This window comes from Camelina sativa, chromosome 7, assembly GCF_000633955.1.
Source record: "Camelina sativa cultivar DH55 chromosome 7, Cs, whole genome shotgun sequence".
In the NCBI taxonomy this organism is placed as follows: Eukaryota; Viridiplantae; Streptophyta; class Magnoliopsida; order Brassicales; family Brassicaceae; genus Camelina; species Camelina sativa.
Window position 1 is genome coordinate 21,196,811 of NC_025691.1, and position 16,285 is coordinate 21,213,095.

Sequence of the window (16,285 nt, forward strand, 5' to 3'; positions counted from 1 at the left end):
AAGTCAGCCGTAACTGAATAACATTCTAGTAATTAATCTTTTGCTACTAAGTCAGCCGTCGAATGGCTGAGTTGTACGATAAGTCAGCCTATCACGGCTGAGTTGTACGATAAGTTAGCCTATCAAGGCTGAGTTGTACGATATATCAGCCTAGTCGGAAAATGGTAACTCAGCCGTGTCGTAGTGATAACTCAGCCGTGTCGTAGTGATAACTCAGCCAAAATTTTAACAACTCAACCATTGGGTGAAAACTCAGCCATAAGGATGGCTGAGTTAGAGCGTAACTCAGCCAGATTTTGATAAGTCAACCGTAACGCTTGGCTGAGTTATGCTCTATCTCAGCCGTCCGCTCTTACTNGATCTGCACAACTATACACCCTATATCGTCGGTATTAAATACATATCTCTGTTTCTTTACCCAATTACCGGACACAACTAGTACCGGAACTGGATCCATGAAAGATAATGAAGAACAAGGTGAAGAAGAAGTAGAAGAACAATGTGAAGAAGAAAAGTGAAGAAAAAGTATAAGAACAAGGTGAAGAAGAAGGTAAATAGTTCACTTATTTACCAGTTGAAGAACAAGAGTCGAACGACGTTTCGTATTTCCGGAGGAAAAGAAAAGATGATATGGAATGCTGACATGGATGTTGCGTCCGACATGGCAAGTCAGCCATCAAACAATTAATAACTCAGTCTATATAAAACTCAGCCATCAAACAAATTATAACTCAGTCACAACATGAAAAACATTACAGTAATTAAAAAGCAAAAAAATTGCTGCCAAATTCAGCCGCTTCATCAACTGAAAATATGTAACTCAGCCGTATCGTTTAAGAAGTCAGCCGTAACTGAATAACATTCTAGTAATTAATCTTTTGCTACTAAGTCAGCCGTCGAATGGCTGAGTTGTACGATAAGTCAGCCTATCACGGCTGAGTTGTACGATAAGTTAGCCTATCAAGGCTGAGTTGTACGATATATCAGCCTAGTCGGAAAATGGTAACTCAGCCGTGTCGTAGTGATAACTCAGCCGTGTCGTAGTGATAACTCAGCCAAAATTTTAACAACTCAACCATTGGGTGAAAACTCAGCCATAAGGATGGCTGAGTTAGAGCGTAACTCAGCCAGATTTTGATAAGTCAACCGTAACGCTTGGCTGAGTTATGCTCTATCTCAGCCGTCCGCTCTTACTCAAATATTTTTTGCCATAACTCAGCCGGAATATACCTGTAACTCAGCCGCAACATACCTTTGTAACGCGTTATGGCTGAGTTATTGTTATACGTCAGCATTTTTGACGTGGCGTCTGACGTGGCAATGGTATTTTTGTAATTACGTTTTTTCCGGTAACATAAAACAAGGGCACGCTGGTTATTTTGAAAATATCCAAAATATTCTAGTAATAAATTCTTTGTTTGTAGATTCTGGTAATATTACCTAATTTGGATAACATTTGAGTAAATCACCCTTGGATTTAAGGTTCTTGCTTCTTTAATTTTAGTGTTTCAGGGACTTGTATTTAGTGTTTTAATTTGCAGTTATAGGAAGTCAAACTATAGCACATACTAAACCTTGTGAAGATAAATAATAAATCCTATTTGATATTGCAATAACAATACATATCTGAGAGGAAAGATCCAAAAGAAACAGCTCTTGAAGAATCTGAGAATGTGGAAAGTTTTTCCTACAATGCATGAATCAGCTTAAGAGCAAACCAAAGAGAACTCAAAGGAATTTATAAACTATTCTATGGAGCAGCAAGTCATTGTCAAGAAAGGAGCTCTGTCCTCAATTCACTTGAAGCATCTCCACAGACCGGATACAAATGGATTCGGTCAGACCATGCATTCCTGTCTCTTGAATCGATCTCAGAAATGCATTTCCAGACAGCACTGTTAGCCTTAAAGCCACTTCCAAACCCGATCTGCCATACTTTATCTCCCTTCTTCATTCTACCTTTAGATTCCAGGTATTGCAGCTCATACCACAGCGAAGACGAAGATGTGTTACCATAACGGTACAGAGTTGACCGTGAAGCTTCTACGTCTTTCTTGTCCAGCTTCAGATGCTTCTCCACGCCTTCGATAATCGCCCTTCCTCCGGCATGTATACAGAAATGCTCAAAAGCTTTCTTGAAGTTGGGTGTGTATATCTCCTTGTGTATTCCCCATTTTCTTTGAATGAACGAGACTATGTATTTGAGCTGCTCTGAGGAAGGTAGAACCCGAGGGCCTAACTCTACCACGTTGATCTTTAAGGCCTTTGATGCTACCCTCACAAGCTGCTTGGACAATGCTACTCCTACTTTGCCTTCTTCATCAACTTGCTGCATTACACTCTCGTAGGATTCATTGTCTGATCCGACGTGAGTTCGTATAAGATGTTGGAGTTTGTATTTCGCCTTATGCATATCTTGCTTCCTGTTGGAGAGAAGAATCGCAGCTCCACCCATTCTGAAGATGGTGTTTGCAATGAGCATTGACTTCGACTTCCCTCTGTAACCATTTGGACTCACAGCTTCCATGCTCAACACTAGGGCCAAAGAGTCACCATGAATCTTCATAAGATCTTTAACAAGATTAACCGAAAGAATCCCGGCGCTGCAGCCCATACCACTCAAGCTGAAGCTCTTTATATCGCTCCTCATGCCAAACCGGTTTATGATCATAGAGGTTATGGAAGGAGAAGGACAAAAAAGGCTGCAGTTAGACACAAGGATGTCAATACTCTTTGGACCTATCTCATGCTTTGCGAAAAGGTCTTCGACAATAGTGAAGAGAATCTCATGAGTTTCTTCTCTAGTTGCAGGGAGAGAAGCGTTTGGTGGAATCTCATGGACTGAGGCAGGGACGCTCGCGTCATCACTAATCCCTGATCGCTCTAAGACCTTCTGCTGAAGATCAAGACTTTCTTGATCAAAAACACCGGATATGGTCAGATGCTCAATGAAATTGGAGACAGGAGCTCGCAAGAAGTCAGGAGGTTGATAACATGAGAAATCAATAAGGTATATAATACATCTTGGTTTGAAGAAATAGTAACCAAAGATTGTTATGAGTACACAGGCTGATGCTACCAGGAAATGGTGAAAAGTCTTTAAGGGTTGATCAGTGATAAGGAGTGCTTGATTGATGAAAGGAAAACTCGATTCCATATTTTCCAGAATCCCAAACTGGGAAAAGAGAGAAGCAAAAGATGGTTTCAAACAGAGAGTTTCTGTTTTTGTGGCAAATGTTGATTTTAGTGTTTACCATAAAGGAAAAACAAAACTAAGTTTGTTGCATCACAGGGTAAGCATGTGAAAGGAGAGTCCAAAACAAGGATGAAATTCAGGTCTCGTGACCTATATTGAGTTTTTTTGCATGATTTCATGGGCAAATGAACATTACGTGTTTGTTGAGTATAGGGACTTTGGAAGTCTCTGTTTCTAAGCTCTACCTCTGTTTCTTTCTTTCACCAACTCCATGTGTTAAATCATTCCAAGATCAAACTCTAAAATAGTGGGAAGATTGTTTAATCTTTTAAAGCATAAAGCTTGAGAGAAGTGAGAGAACCTTGACTTTGTAATTGGGAGCCAAAGACCATATTAATAAAATATGTGCACAGAAAAAAAACAAAACTGAAGCTCAATAAATGAAAAAATTGAGTGAAGTCGGTAGAGCTTACTGTTCTGTTTTTTCTTTTTTCCAATCTTCTCTCGCAGATTCTTCATTTGTTATCTGGAAACGAATAAATGGAGACTCCATACCCAAATCTCATCGATCCTTCAAAGACTAGAATCGGATGGATCGGCATCGGCATAATGGGATCAGCCATGGTTTCTCATATCCTCGCTGCAGGCTATTCCGTCACCGTCTACGCTCGTGATCTCCGGAAATCGAAGGATCTGCAAACCAAAGGAGCTCGCACAGCCAATAGTCCCAAGGAGTTAGCGGAGGTGAGTGACGTTGTGTTCACCATAGTTGGAAACGCCAACGATGTTCGATCTTTGCTTCTCGGTGACGATGGTGTACTCTCTGGTCTCAAACCCGGTGGAGTAACCGTGGACATGACTAGTAGCAAGCCAGGATTGGCGCGTGAGATACACGAGGAGGCGAGGCGGAGGGATTGCTGGGCGGTTGATGCGCCTGTATCGGGTGGCGACGCTGGAGCAAGAGAGGCGAAGCTAACGATTTTCGCCGGCGGAGATTCTGAGATCGTGGAGTGGTTATCTCCGGTGATGAAGAATATGGGAATCGTGAGGTATATGGGAGGAGCAGGGAGTGGTCAGAGCTGTAAGATTGGGAATCAGATTTGTGTAGGAAGCAACATGGTGGGACTAGCTGAAGGGATTGTGTTTGCTGAGAAGGCTGGTTTAGATCCGGTGAAATGGCTTGATGCGGTGAAGGACGGTGCGGCTGGCTCAACGGTAATGCGGTTGTTCGGGGAAATGATGGTGGAGAGGGATTATAAGGCGACGGGTAATGCGGAGTATATGGTGAAAGATTTGGGAATGGCGGCGGAAGCAGCAACGGCTATGCCTGGAGCTGCTTTGAACAAGCAGTTGTTCTCTGGAATGGTGGCAAATGGAAATGGGAAGTTGGGATTTCAAGGTGTCGTCTCTGTTATCAGGAGACTTAACGGCTTATCTTGATGATACTAGTGTAAACTAAGGCAAACTTGTTTTCCAATTTGGTCAGTAGATTTTGGTCTTGAACCAAAGTTGCTAATAAGAACATGGGAGTTTTTTCACAATCTTGACAACTAAAGTTACAAGAAATAACATCAAAGGGTGTAACAAAGGACCAAAATATGAATGGTAGAAGGTAGCATTTGATAAGATTACAAAAGGGTGTAACATTAGTTCCCAGATGGATTTATCAACTTCGACCACCTATAACTACTTCTGTTAGCCAATAATCTTAAACACGACTATCAAAGGTCTTACCATTATACGAGGGTCACCAACATAACATCTATGGAGTCTCTTCGACTGCAACATTGGAGTAGCTATAATCAAACCTCTCTTCCTCGGATTCATTCCCTTTACTCCTCGTCCATGATACCTTCCATGTTGTATACAAGCTAATCCTGTGTTTAGCAAAATGGGGGTAAAGCATGAGTCAAGAATATGGATCTGCAATTTCCAGTCATTTTCACATATATGAGAATGTACCTCTCAGTCTGAACAGTTCTTTTTGCAAGCATGAGGGTAAGGAAGACAGGGACCATAGCAGCGCACAAATGCTTCAGAGAATGGCCACTGATAATATGATGAGTCCAGCTATATATAGGCTTATCAGCAGCTTCTTCCACCTTGGCTAAGAGATAAAATCCTGCAGTTTCAGCCAATTGAATCTAGAATAAGAAATCTTGCAAGTGCAAAAGCAAACTGAAGATATATATATATATATATATATATATATATATCAACACAAACACTGAGCACTAACCTGCAGCCCAGAGCCAATACGTAGAATGAGTATACATTGGAGGCAATAGAATAGCCATCAAGGGAATGACAATGCAAGGAACAAACTGTACTAAAGCATATGGTCTAAGGTCATCGAAAAACCTGAAATATTACAGCTTCTTATGTCAGCTTATACTCTAACCTCAAGATGGTATCATTAAAAACCAGTTTGAGAGTTTTAAGGAATTCGAGTTACTACCTCCAATACAAAATGCTAATAAGGCCAGCGAGAAGCAAAGGAACAATGGAGTAAGTACCCTTATGCTCATCAATTCTCTCGATTACAAATATAGCCATGATTGATGTGAAGGCAATAGTCATCTAATCCAAAAAAAAAAACGAGTGATCAAAAACAAGACACAAAAAGCGAGTCTAAGAGAAAGAGAAAGAGAAGCGTACAGGAAGACGATCCCAGAGGAGAGTAGCATCGTTAGGGTGAAGATGATAGTAAGAAGATCCAAAAGCAACAGCAGCAACACCAACGTAAAAGCAAGTCCATCCTATTTTCTCACCTCTCAAACTGTATACACAAAACAAATTTGTGAAATCTTAGATTGAACAAAGAAGACCAAGCAAAATTAAAACTAGACATGGAAGAAGTACTAGATATGGTAACGCGACCTAAATCTGAAGAAATCTTCAGGGTAAAAGCAGAGGACGAGACCGATAAGGCCGATGATAAGGAAAGGGAAGTTTGAAATGACGTTGAGAGTATTTGGAATCCCTGAGAATGGAATCGCGGATCATGAGATTTTTGGTACAAACCCTAAAATTCAAAACAGACGATTTTAAGAAGAAGATGATGAGAAGTGTGAGAATTATATAAATACCGAAGAAGGAGCGTTGATCGGCGAAATCGTGGTAAGCCTGAGATTGAGGGATGGTGGGAGTGACGATCATTAGAACTATGAAGATTATAATCGCTGCTCCCCATGCGTACATCGTTCGCTTCTTCATCCTCTTCGATTCTTCTTCTCCTTCTACTTCTGAGAGAACTCAACAGGTTTGTTTTGTTTGACTCTTCAAACTTTTGTTGAGATCAGAACCTTTTTTTTCTATTGGGTCGATGTCATAAATAAAGCGTCGAGGAAAAAATTGGATTTTCTCAAATTACAACAATAAGGGCAAAACGGTAAATTCAATTATGAGGACTGATGACGCATCGACTCTCCCGTCCGTATACGTTTCGAAGTTTCTCACAACATTTTTTATTTATTTTAACATACACGATTCAATCACTCTGCCCTGCCCATTGTTTGTTAATGTGAACAATGCTTAAGATCTGAGGAAAATAAAATAAAATACTAAGGTAGTTTTGTGTTGGAGAGAGATAACCTTCTCTATGGAATCATGTCTCTCTCTAGACTCTAGTCAAGCTCAAATATGGTGCCAACACTGTGACAATGAACCTGGGTTAGACCGGACTCGAGTTCAGACTTGCTCGAAGTCTATAAAACCAACGTTGCTTATACCGGATTTCAAAATTGTTGTTATCTTTTAGAAATCAACCATAAACATTACATAAATGTGTGAAACCAAAGTTAAAATAATCAAAACTGGGGTTCTAGCTACTATTACAAAGAAATTTTCTTTTTGGATTACAAGAAGTTATGGCCTTTCGTCCATATTAATCTCGGATCCGAGAGAGACCAAAGCATATCCAAACTCGTGATCTTGAGGCATAGTAATAAGGTTCTTTTAGCATAAGGAGATAAAAATAACTTCTAAATTCTAAATACGGTTGATATGAGATTTCAAACACAAGAACCAAACATGATCTATAGCAAGAAGAGGAATGACAATTGTGATTTGCATCATCAAAGATATTCCATTAATTCTATTACCTCATTATATTGATCATTTGCATTTTGTGTTGTCACGAAGCGAAGAAATGATGTTCTTCTTTAACAATTTGATGTAGTCATCACCTTCACATGGCTTCTCATCCATCTACACTTTCCCATGTACAATATTTCGACTAGTTAGTTTCTCTGATCAAAAAGAACATGCATGCGTAATATATACTATCTCTAATTGCTCAAAACTAAACAACTGGTTAACTAGTGTAAAAATTCTTTATGAATTAAGCTTAGTGGTTTTGCTCCATAGATCTAGAATCGGCCGTTGATAGTACATGAAAAATATATGTATATCATCATCATCTCACTCTATACACTACACAACACTCAGATTCAGGTCTATTGAAGTCGAAACAATCTCTGTCGCACCAATATAATCAATATCTTCTTTTAAGACCCATTGATTCAAGAACTTTATTATAAACTATCAATTAATCCTATATACTTCCTTTCTAACTTTATTATAAACTATCAATGAATCCTATATACACATTGCTTTCTAACTTTATGAAATCTTATACCGTACTCCTCCGATCCCAAGATGGACCCTAAACATGTATTACATGACATCCTTGTTACATTTATGACTCTATTAACTAGCACATTGTCTATATTCTATAAAAAACATAAAATCAAAGAGAAATGAAGAAGACAAAGAGGAGACACACCTTGACATGAAAGTTGTAGCAAACCACCCTTTGCTCTCGGCAAACTAGAGAAGTAGAAGCACTTAAAATACTCAAACCTTGCACCTCCATCACATGAAGGAGGTTCGAGAACTCGTCTTCGTTTTCCTTCTTCAAGCAAATCTGTACAACAGCCTCATAACCTGACTCCCCTAATTCAAGAACCGAGATTGCTCGAATGGAAGGAACTCGTCTCTCTAATTCCGCAAGCTTCTGCTTTCTTAGAGTTAGCTCTCCAACTTCATTTTGCAGCTTGGGAATGTAAGTTATTGCATTATCGATGATAGACGGTGCAGACCATTTCTTCTGTCAATCACCAAGAAAAGTTATAGCTCACAACAACGTCCACCAGAAACATACCTAAAAGTTGTAATCACAGTTAGCTCTAAAATCAAGAAAACCTTGGAAGAAGAAGAGTGATCAGGAAGAAGAGTGCCGAGAGTGAGGTAAGAGGCATGAAGTCTCATCCTCCTAAGACGCTCCTTGGCGTTATGGTCTAGTTTCTTTGCTGCTGCACCACTTGAGGAGCCTCCATCATTCAAAACTGGTTCCTTCCTTTTTCTTTGTGATTGACAAGTGTCCTTCTCTGCGGACTCCTTCTCAATGATTGTTTCTGCAGGGATATGCAAGCGATCATGGAGAAAACTGGATATTGAAGTCTGATGATTCGGCTGAGAAGACATATTATATACGACGACGGCAAGAGAAACAATACGACTAGAACAATATTACTACCGATGGTCCTAGTTAAACTCAAGAATTTGCAAAGTAATTAATCTCTAAACCCTAATTGTAAGTTAACAAGATGATCATGACAATGATTTGTATGTATGTAGGTGTGTAACTGTATATATATATATATATATGTTTAGGGGGAGAAGCCTAAAGTCAACCCCAGACGAAGTAATAAAATAAGAATGCAATGAAGCTATAGAAACCTTGATTTAATTTTAAAAATAAAATGATTCAAGATTAAAATAAAATTAGAAAAATAAAAAGAGGTTCAGGGAATCACAGCTCACAGAGCAAGTTGATAGAAGAGAAAAGGTCGTATTGTATCTGCAGTACAGACAGATTAGGAAATGATGAACCCAAAGCGAGCAAGAGATAGAAGAAAGAAGAAGATAACTTGAGACTTTTTTTTTTTTTTATATATATTTTTCTTGGTTTTGTGAAGAAGAAAAGTTGTGAGCTTCTTACCTGATTCATCTTCTCCATTGTTGTGCTTCTTTGTAAGAAGAATGCAGAGGTTGTCATAGAAACAAAATCATTATGTTTTTCTCTCTCTGGTTTGGTCTTTATTATACAGTACAAACTGTAGTACACAGTACACACATTTGTGTTTGTTTGTTTAATGTGTATTTATTATGTACATCCCTAAATCTCCTCTCTCTTCTATAACTAATTAACTACTCTTAATTTTATTAACAGATTATTGTATCCTCCTCGTAACACACTTGGTGTTCCTTTTTAATCTTGTTTGTTTTGTTTTTTCATTATGTTGTTAAACTAATTTGTGTTAGTCAAAAAGGGAGTGCTTTTAATTAGAAACACTAATTAGATAAAACACCGAAGTATTTCCTTATTATTTCTTTAAAAAATGTATAACTAGTAAACAAATGTAATACAAACACAATATAATTCGAAACCAAGGTGGGTGAGCACCATTTAAGTTTCTTTAACAACAAATGAAGAATATGACAAAAATTGTTGAAATCTCTCTCTTGAGTTGTGTGTTTCTCTACTAGGAAAGACTACTACGAAATTGTGTACATGATGTAGATCTGAAGCTGATACTACCCAATTCTGTAACTGCCTCTAGTGACACATTTGTAATACAGAGATAAGAAAGCTTTCTGCAAGTTATATGGCTTGCTCACTCACCTGTTATCGATGATCCAATTCCCAAAACATAAATTGAATCCAAACAATCAATTGAGAGATTCTTCCCTTATTCTCTATTCAACAATTCTGACCTCTCCATGACAGTACTTTTCATCATTCAAGTTGCCTCTCTCTGCTATTCCAACCATTCCTCCCTAAGCTTGACTGCAAATTCCGTCCCTCTAGTATGCGGCCAGCCCGTTTAAGGATACTGTCAGTCCACTCATTAGGCTCATACCCTCTCCGACATATTCTTTCAACCATCTCATATGCATCTTCCGCCTGGTTCATCACAATCATTCTCAACAGCATATTGTACGTGTATATATCAAGTGTATAGCATTTCTCTATAACTTCATCTAACCGCTTCAGTTGTACTTCCATATCGATGCGTCCCGAAAATAATCCTATCAACTCACCAAGTGACTTCATCTGAGGGATCTTTTCTTCTACATCTCTCATCCGTGTCCATGCTTCATACACCCCTTTGCTCTTCATTGCGTTATGCAAAAGGACATTACCGATGAAAGCTGTAATGCGGCGCCCGCTTTTCCTAAAATCATTGACTAATCCAACTGCCTCCTCATACCTTTCTTCGTTGCACAACTTTTGTATGTTTAGTTCGTAACATTCGATACTAGGCCGCAGTCCTTCACCCTTCATTTCTTCCAAGAAATGCATCGCATCATCCAATCTATTTGCTTTACAGAGGCCAACAATCATAACATGGTAAAGTCTGTTTTTGATCTCACCTTTTTCACGCAGGTCATGGAAAAAGTGAAGAGCATCGGCCATTTTCTCATTTTTAAGATAACTCTGAAGCATGAGAATGTTTGAATCTAGTGTGGGCTTCATCCCATCTCTATTCATCATATCATACACCAGTCTTGCTAGTTTTGGTTTCCCTGCAAACCCAGCTCCTTCTATGAATAAGTTGTAGGCCTGAACTTTGTGTTCCCAAAGAGACAACTGAAACATCAGCAAAGTAGTAAAGAATTCACCACTTTCCATCTCACAAACACATCGAATGACATTTCGAAAGAGAGTACGTATCGGGGTGTAACCCTTTTCCTGCATACTGATGATAAGTTTAGCAGCTATGTCTCCCCTCATTATTGTGATTGAGCCGTATATCAAGCTGATGAACATTTTGAAGGAGGTATCTACACCACTTCTATTGAATAGCTCATTAATCATAAGAGCGTCCTCCACTTTCCCAACATTGCAAAGAGCTGATATAATATTGCCACCAGCTAGACGTTTAGGCAATAAGTCCTGTTCTGCGGCAGCAATAACCAGCTCCTTTGCCATGTCAGGCTTCCCTTTCCAACACAAGGCATTGGTAAGTGTACTAAAAGTCTTTCCTCCAAGAAAATGCCCTCGGTCCATCGCCCCCTTCAAGACATCATAAGCTTGTTCAACACTTCCATTGGCGCAAAGGGTATGAATCAGATAGTTGTAAGACGTGGCAGTAGGAGCAAAGCCAATTTCTGACCTCGACCTGTATAACTCGAGGGCTTCATCTACAAATCCGGCTTTGCAAAAGAAGCATAAAGCTGCATTCATCGTTTTCTTATTAGGTGAAACTCCACGTACCATCATCTCCGTCAGGATATCATACACACCATCAAGATCGTTCTCTTTCAAAAGTTGAAAGACCAAAGAGTTATACCTGAAAACTTCGAGTTCACAACCTTCTAAAGGACTAATTTTCTGCAAGAAATCCGCAGTGTTATTCAACAATCCAGCTTTCATAAGAGCCTTAATCCAAATGTTATAAGCACGGTCCATATCCACTGTTCCCACCACTTTGATATCGTCTAACAACTTAGTAGCTTCCTGAAATTTCCGTTTGGAACACAGAGCATCAACCAAAATACCTAAACCAGAACCACATCCAGCAGGATCATTGGGGAGCAAAGCTCGGATATAACCTTCAGCATCATCAAGGCTCCCTTGCTTGCACAACTTCTTCACCAAAATGGAATGCGTGACAGCACACACAAAGCCACGCACAGAGATCTGTTCGAAGATGACATCAACCGTATCAAAACACTTCTCCTCAACAAGTGCATTCAGAAGCACATGATACCCAAACGAATCCAAATCCAATCCTCGGAATCTCATGTTACCAAAATGCTGAAGAGCTATATCAGTACGACCAGCAACAGCATATCCCACAACGAGCGCATCACATAGACGAAGCGAATGACGGTAACCTTCAAAACCAACACTCCGATCCAATAAGTCAATCATAAGAGTCACGAGCTTAGCACCGCGAAGGATCTTGAAGATGGCGTGAAAAGTAGCACGCGTGTGATGAAACCCAGGCTGACGAGCAGCCCAATCGAAGAATTTGAGACAAGAGAGGATATCGTTACGAGTGTGTGAAAGCACGTCGAGTACGAATTTCTCAGTGAGACGGAGTCGGAGATTGGAGAGGTGGAGGTAGAAAGCTCGGTCATCTCCGTCGCTAGATGGAGTTCGAAGGATATCAAAGATTCGATCGATTAACTGGTGGCTCTGCTTCACATCTCGATGCTTAAACCAGTCTTTCCACTGGCGGACTAGGAAATCTCCGGGAGTGATTGAAGAAGAAGAAGAAGCTCTAGAGGAGAAGGGAAAAGGAGAAGAGATAGCGTCGACTTTGTTACCGGAATTGTAGTTTCTGAACGACGACGCAGAGAGCGATAGTATCCTCCGCCTGAGGAGCATCCTTGGCATGATCTCGACGGTGACGCAACCAACACCGAAGGCCACCAAAAAACTCGTAAAACCCTAACATTTGTGAGCCAGTCAGTGATCGCCACGTGCGACTCGATGTCGTGGCTTTTGTTGGCTATTTACGAAAATGTCCTTTTTCTGAGTTAGTGAGAAATATTGGGTTCCCCGGCTTTGTTTCTGGTTTGCTTCTCTTCTCCGTAGTGGAAAAGATGGGGACCAATCTGAGATCTTGGCTCTGTCTCATTCTTCTCTTCTTCGTCGTCGTCGGCGTCAACGCTCAGAATCGGAGACCTAAGAATGTTCAGGTGGCGGTTAAGGCTAAGTGGCAGGGTACTCCTCTTCTCCTCGAGGCTGGGTAATGTCATTGTTGTTGTCATTTCTTACTTTTTGTTACTGATCTTTGCGAATTCGAAAGTGAAATCTGAATTTGTTGTTGTTGTTGTTGTGAACAGAGAGTTGATTTCGAAAGAATCGAAGCAGTTGTTTTGGGAGTTCACTGATGCTTGGCTTGGTTCCGATGGAGATGATGATGATACTGATTGCAAATCAGCTAGAGATTGTCTTCTTAAGATATCTAAACAAGCTTCGACTCTGTTAGCTCAACCAGTGGCTTCTCTCTTCCATTTCTCACTAACTTTGAGATCTGCCTCGCCCAGGCTTGTGCTTTACCGTCAATTGGCTGATGAGTCTCTCTCTTCTTTCCCTCACGGGGATGATCCTTCTGCGACTGGTTGCTGTTGGGTTGATACTGGCTCCTCCCTCTTTTATGATGTTGCAGATCTCCAATCCTGGCTCGCCTCTTCTCCTGCGTATGCACTAACACTTCTTCTTCTTTTCTTTTTTCGTTTTTGGTTCACAATTTGTTTATTCTAAGCTGCATTTCGTTGGGTGCTAGTGCTGGAGATGCGGTTCAGGGGCCTGAGCTCTTCGACTTCGATCACGTTCATTTTGATTCAAGAGCTGGAAGCCCAGTTGCCGTTCTCTATGGTGCAGTTGGGACTGATTGCTTTAGGAAATTTCACCTCTCGCTTGCTAAAGCAGCCAAAGAGGTCTCTCTTTTTTTATGGAAACTTGTCCTTGATTGTTGAAAAAACGTATTTTTTATTGGGGTAGAAAAGGAAGGCTCTACCTTGAGCTCGTGACATGAGTTTGAGAAGTTCCATCGTATGGGGTTCAGTTCTTTCTTTTTTCTATTACTGTCTTGATAAAAAAACATCAGGCTCTACTGTCCAGGGATTCCATTTCCTATTGTCTATCTGCTTTTGTTGTGTGCATGCTAATTAAGCCTTGGTTTCCTACAGGGAAAAGTTACTTATGTTGTTAGACCAGTATTACCTTCGGGTTGTGAAGGCAAAACCAGACCCTGCGGTGCCATTGGGGCAAGAGATAATGTTAGCTTAGCTGGCTATGGTGTGGAGCTTGCTTTGAAGAACATGGAGTACAAGGCAATGGATGATAGTGCTATAAAGAAAGGTTAGTGTTAAATACTCAGTTATTCATTTCGCCACCCGAATATTGAAAGTAAAAGCCTATTTTTATCCAGTATTTTTTTTTTGGATCTTCTTTCTATCCTTTAACTATTTCTGCTACGAGTTTCAGGTATCACTCTTGAAGATCCAAGGACTGAAGATCTTAGTCAAGATGTTAGGGGCTTTATATTCTCAAAAATCCTGGTATGTTTAATTTGAAAAATAACCAAGAGTAATGTATACATATATAGAAAACCATTTCTTTCAAAATATCTCTTCATTTATTTTGCACGAATGTATGAATACTCGCAAAAAATAAGTATGTTTTTGTCGATGCGAGACGGACAAAGATACGAGAGGAATGATGGGAAAAGGATTTTTTTTTTGTAGTAGTAGTTAGTTGAATTTCTGTAGGGTAATCGTTAAGGTCAGTGCTCTTCTTTTGCAGGACAGGAAACCTGAGCTAAGATCAGAAGTCATGGCTTTTAGGGATTATCTCCTATCATCAACAGTATCAGACACGCTTGATGTTTGGGAGCTCAAGGGTAGATCTGCATCCTGAATGTTTGGCTTGGTTATGATAGAAATTAATCATGTGTTTCCTAATTTACCTTAGTTCAACAGATTTAGGACACCAAACAGCGCAGAGAATAGTCCATGCCTCTGATCCCCTGCAGTCTATGCAAGAAATTAATCAAAACTTCCCTAGTGTAGTATCTTCATTATCTCGCATGAAGGTATGTCATTGTTTTTTGATGCTGTGTTTACACTGCTGGTTGAATTTTTTTCTTGTGGTTCCTTTTATTTTAGATATGTATGGTTAATCGTGCAGCTGAATGAATCAATCAAAGATGAGATACTTTCAAACCAGAGAATGGTTCCCCCTGGCAAGGCTTTGTTGGCTCTGAATGGTGCCCTGTTGAACATCGAAGATATGGATCTATACATGTAATACCTTTTTGCACATTGTGTTACTTTGCCTTGGTCTGGGCATATTTTAGTGCAATCCATGATCCATGAGGAGACTTTTCTTTTTTATGGTTTAGCAAGCTGAAATTCTGATGTTTTTTTCTCATTTGGTTCTCTTCCCCAAGCCCATTTTTGCTTGAGTACACGACCAGACCTAGTTTCCCGTCTTTCTATCCACTTGCATTTGATATCAGATTGCATTGAATCGCTATTCATTTAGATTTCCGTTTTACCCTTTTCAAAAGGTAGCATGCCTAAATTGTTACTCCGGTTGCCATTATTCTGTTTGTAGGTTGATGGATTTGGCTCATCAGGAATTGTCCCTGGCCAACCAATTTTCGAAGCTTAAGGTACTCCTGTAATAATAGACCGAAATTTTATGATTTAGTGTTTCATTTTTCTGTTTTGCTGGAGATCTTGGACATACATCCCAATTCTTGTGAAATAAAAAGTAAAGTTGTAGTTTATATAACATAGAAGAAAAACTGGAACTATACAAATTGATAATTTTTTTTCTTCCTGTATATTCAGGACATTAAAATATGATTAGTCTTGAACATATGGATGTGTTAACATGTTTATGCAACTATCAGATACCTGTTGGAGCCATACGGAAACTTCTACTAACTACCCCTCTCCCCGAGCCGGATTCATATCGGGTTGATTTCCGTTCCGTGCATGTTAACTATCTCAACAATCTGGAAGAGGATGATATGTACAAGCGTTGGAGGAGTAATCTTAACGAGGTAACTAGTGCAGCTGCATCTTCACCATAAGCGAGGATACATGTGATTTAACTGTAAGCAAGGTGCCATTTGGAAAATAATATCTCTAACGGCCTGTGTTTCTCTCACTTTGTAATAAGATTTTGATGCCTGCTTTCCCTGGGCAACTACGTTACATCCGAAAGAACCTATTCCATGCAGTTTATGTCATTGATCCAGCAACTGCCTGCGGTCTTGAGGTAAGTCTTATATCTGCCCTTTCCCGGCATTGTTGTCCCTTTATCCCTTTTCCCTTGAGCTGACTATTGTTGGATCTTTACAGTCCATTGACACTCTCAGATCTTTGTATGAAAATCAAGTCCCTGTGAGATTTGGGGTGATTTTATATTCCACTCAATTAATCAAGACAATCGAGGAGAATGGTGGTCAAATCCCATCTTCTGATGCCCAAGTTAAAGAGGACATATCCACTATGGTATTCACTGTTTAGAATATAAATTGACTGTTTATCGTT

The 16,285-nt window shown here is 39.8% G+C and overlaps 4 protein-coding genes and 2 pseudogenes across 7 annotated transcripts; 2 read left to right on the plus strand and 4 right to left on the minus strand.

Annotated features, from left to right (window-relative positions):
- LOC104701779 (3-ketoacyl-CoA synthase 7-like) lies at positions 1,587–3,383 on the minus strand. The gene has a single exon (XM_010417520.2). It carries the CDS (start codon positions 3,155–3,157, stop codon positions 1,772–1,774), a length of 1,386 nt encoding a protein of 461 aa, XP_010415822.1. The 5' UTR covers positions 3,158–3,383; the 3' UTR covers positions 1,587–1,771.
- Positions 3,528–4,737, plus strand: LOC104701780 (probable 3-hydroxyisobutyrate dehydrogenase-like 2, mitochondrial). Its single transcript, XM_010417521.2, has one exon. The coding sequence runs from the start codon at positions 3,737–3,739 to the stop codon at positions 4,634–4,636; it is 900 nt and encodes a 299-aa protein (XP_010415823.1). The 5' UTR covers positions 3,528–3,736; the 3' UTR covers positions 4,637–4,737.
- LOC104701782 lies at positions 4,774–6,505 on the minus strand. Its single transcript, XM_010417522.2, has 7 exons — positions 6,286–6,505; positions 6,077–6,179; positions 5,855–5,975; positions 5,655–5,776; positions 5,436–5,557; positions 5,159–5,318; positions 4,774–5,073 (listed from the first exon to the last, which is right to left on the minus strand). Exons 1-7 carry the CDS (start codon positions 6,410–6,412, stop codon positions 4,959–4,961), a joined length of 870 nt encoding a protein of 289 aa, XP_010415824.1. The 5' UTR covers positions 6,413–6,505; the 3' UTR covers positions 4,774–4,958.
- Positions 6,625–9,246, minus strand: LOC104701783. Of its 4 annotated transcripts, XM_019227747.1 has the most exons (5): positions 9,201–9,246; positions 9,023–9,059; positions 8,402–8,613; positions 7,983–8,306; positions 6,998–7,405 (listed from the first exon to the last, which is right to left on the minus strand). In XM_019227747.1, the coding sequence occupies exons 3-5, from the start codon at positions 8,465–8,467 to the stop codon at positions 7,313–7,315; spliced, it is 483 nt and encodes a 160-aa protein (XP_019083292.1). In that variant the 5' UTR covers positions 8,468–8,613; positions 9,023–9,059; positions 9,201–9,246; the 3' UTR covers positions 6,998–7,312. The 4 variants fall into 4 exon arrangements, with proteins under 4 accessions (XP_019083291.1, XP_019083292.1, XP_019083293.1 ...); XM_019227746.1 differs by lacking the exons at positions 9,023–9,059; positions 9,201–9,246 and adding an exon at positions 6,625–6,850 and having other exon boundaries at positions 7,300–7,405; positions 8,402–8,998; XM_019227748.1 differs by lacking the exon at positions 9,023–9,059.
- On the minus strand, positions 9,563–12,684 carry LOC104701785 (annotated as a pseudogene).
- The window catches only part of LOC104701786, a 12,410-nt pseudogene continuing 8,814 nt past the window's right edge, over positions 12,690–16,285 (plus strand).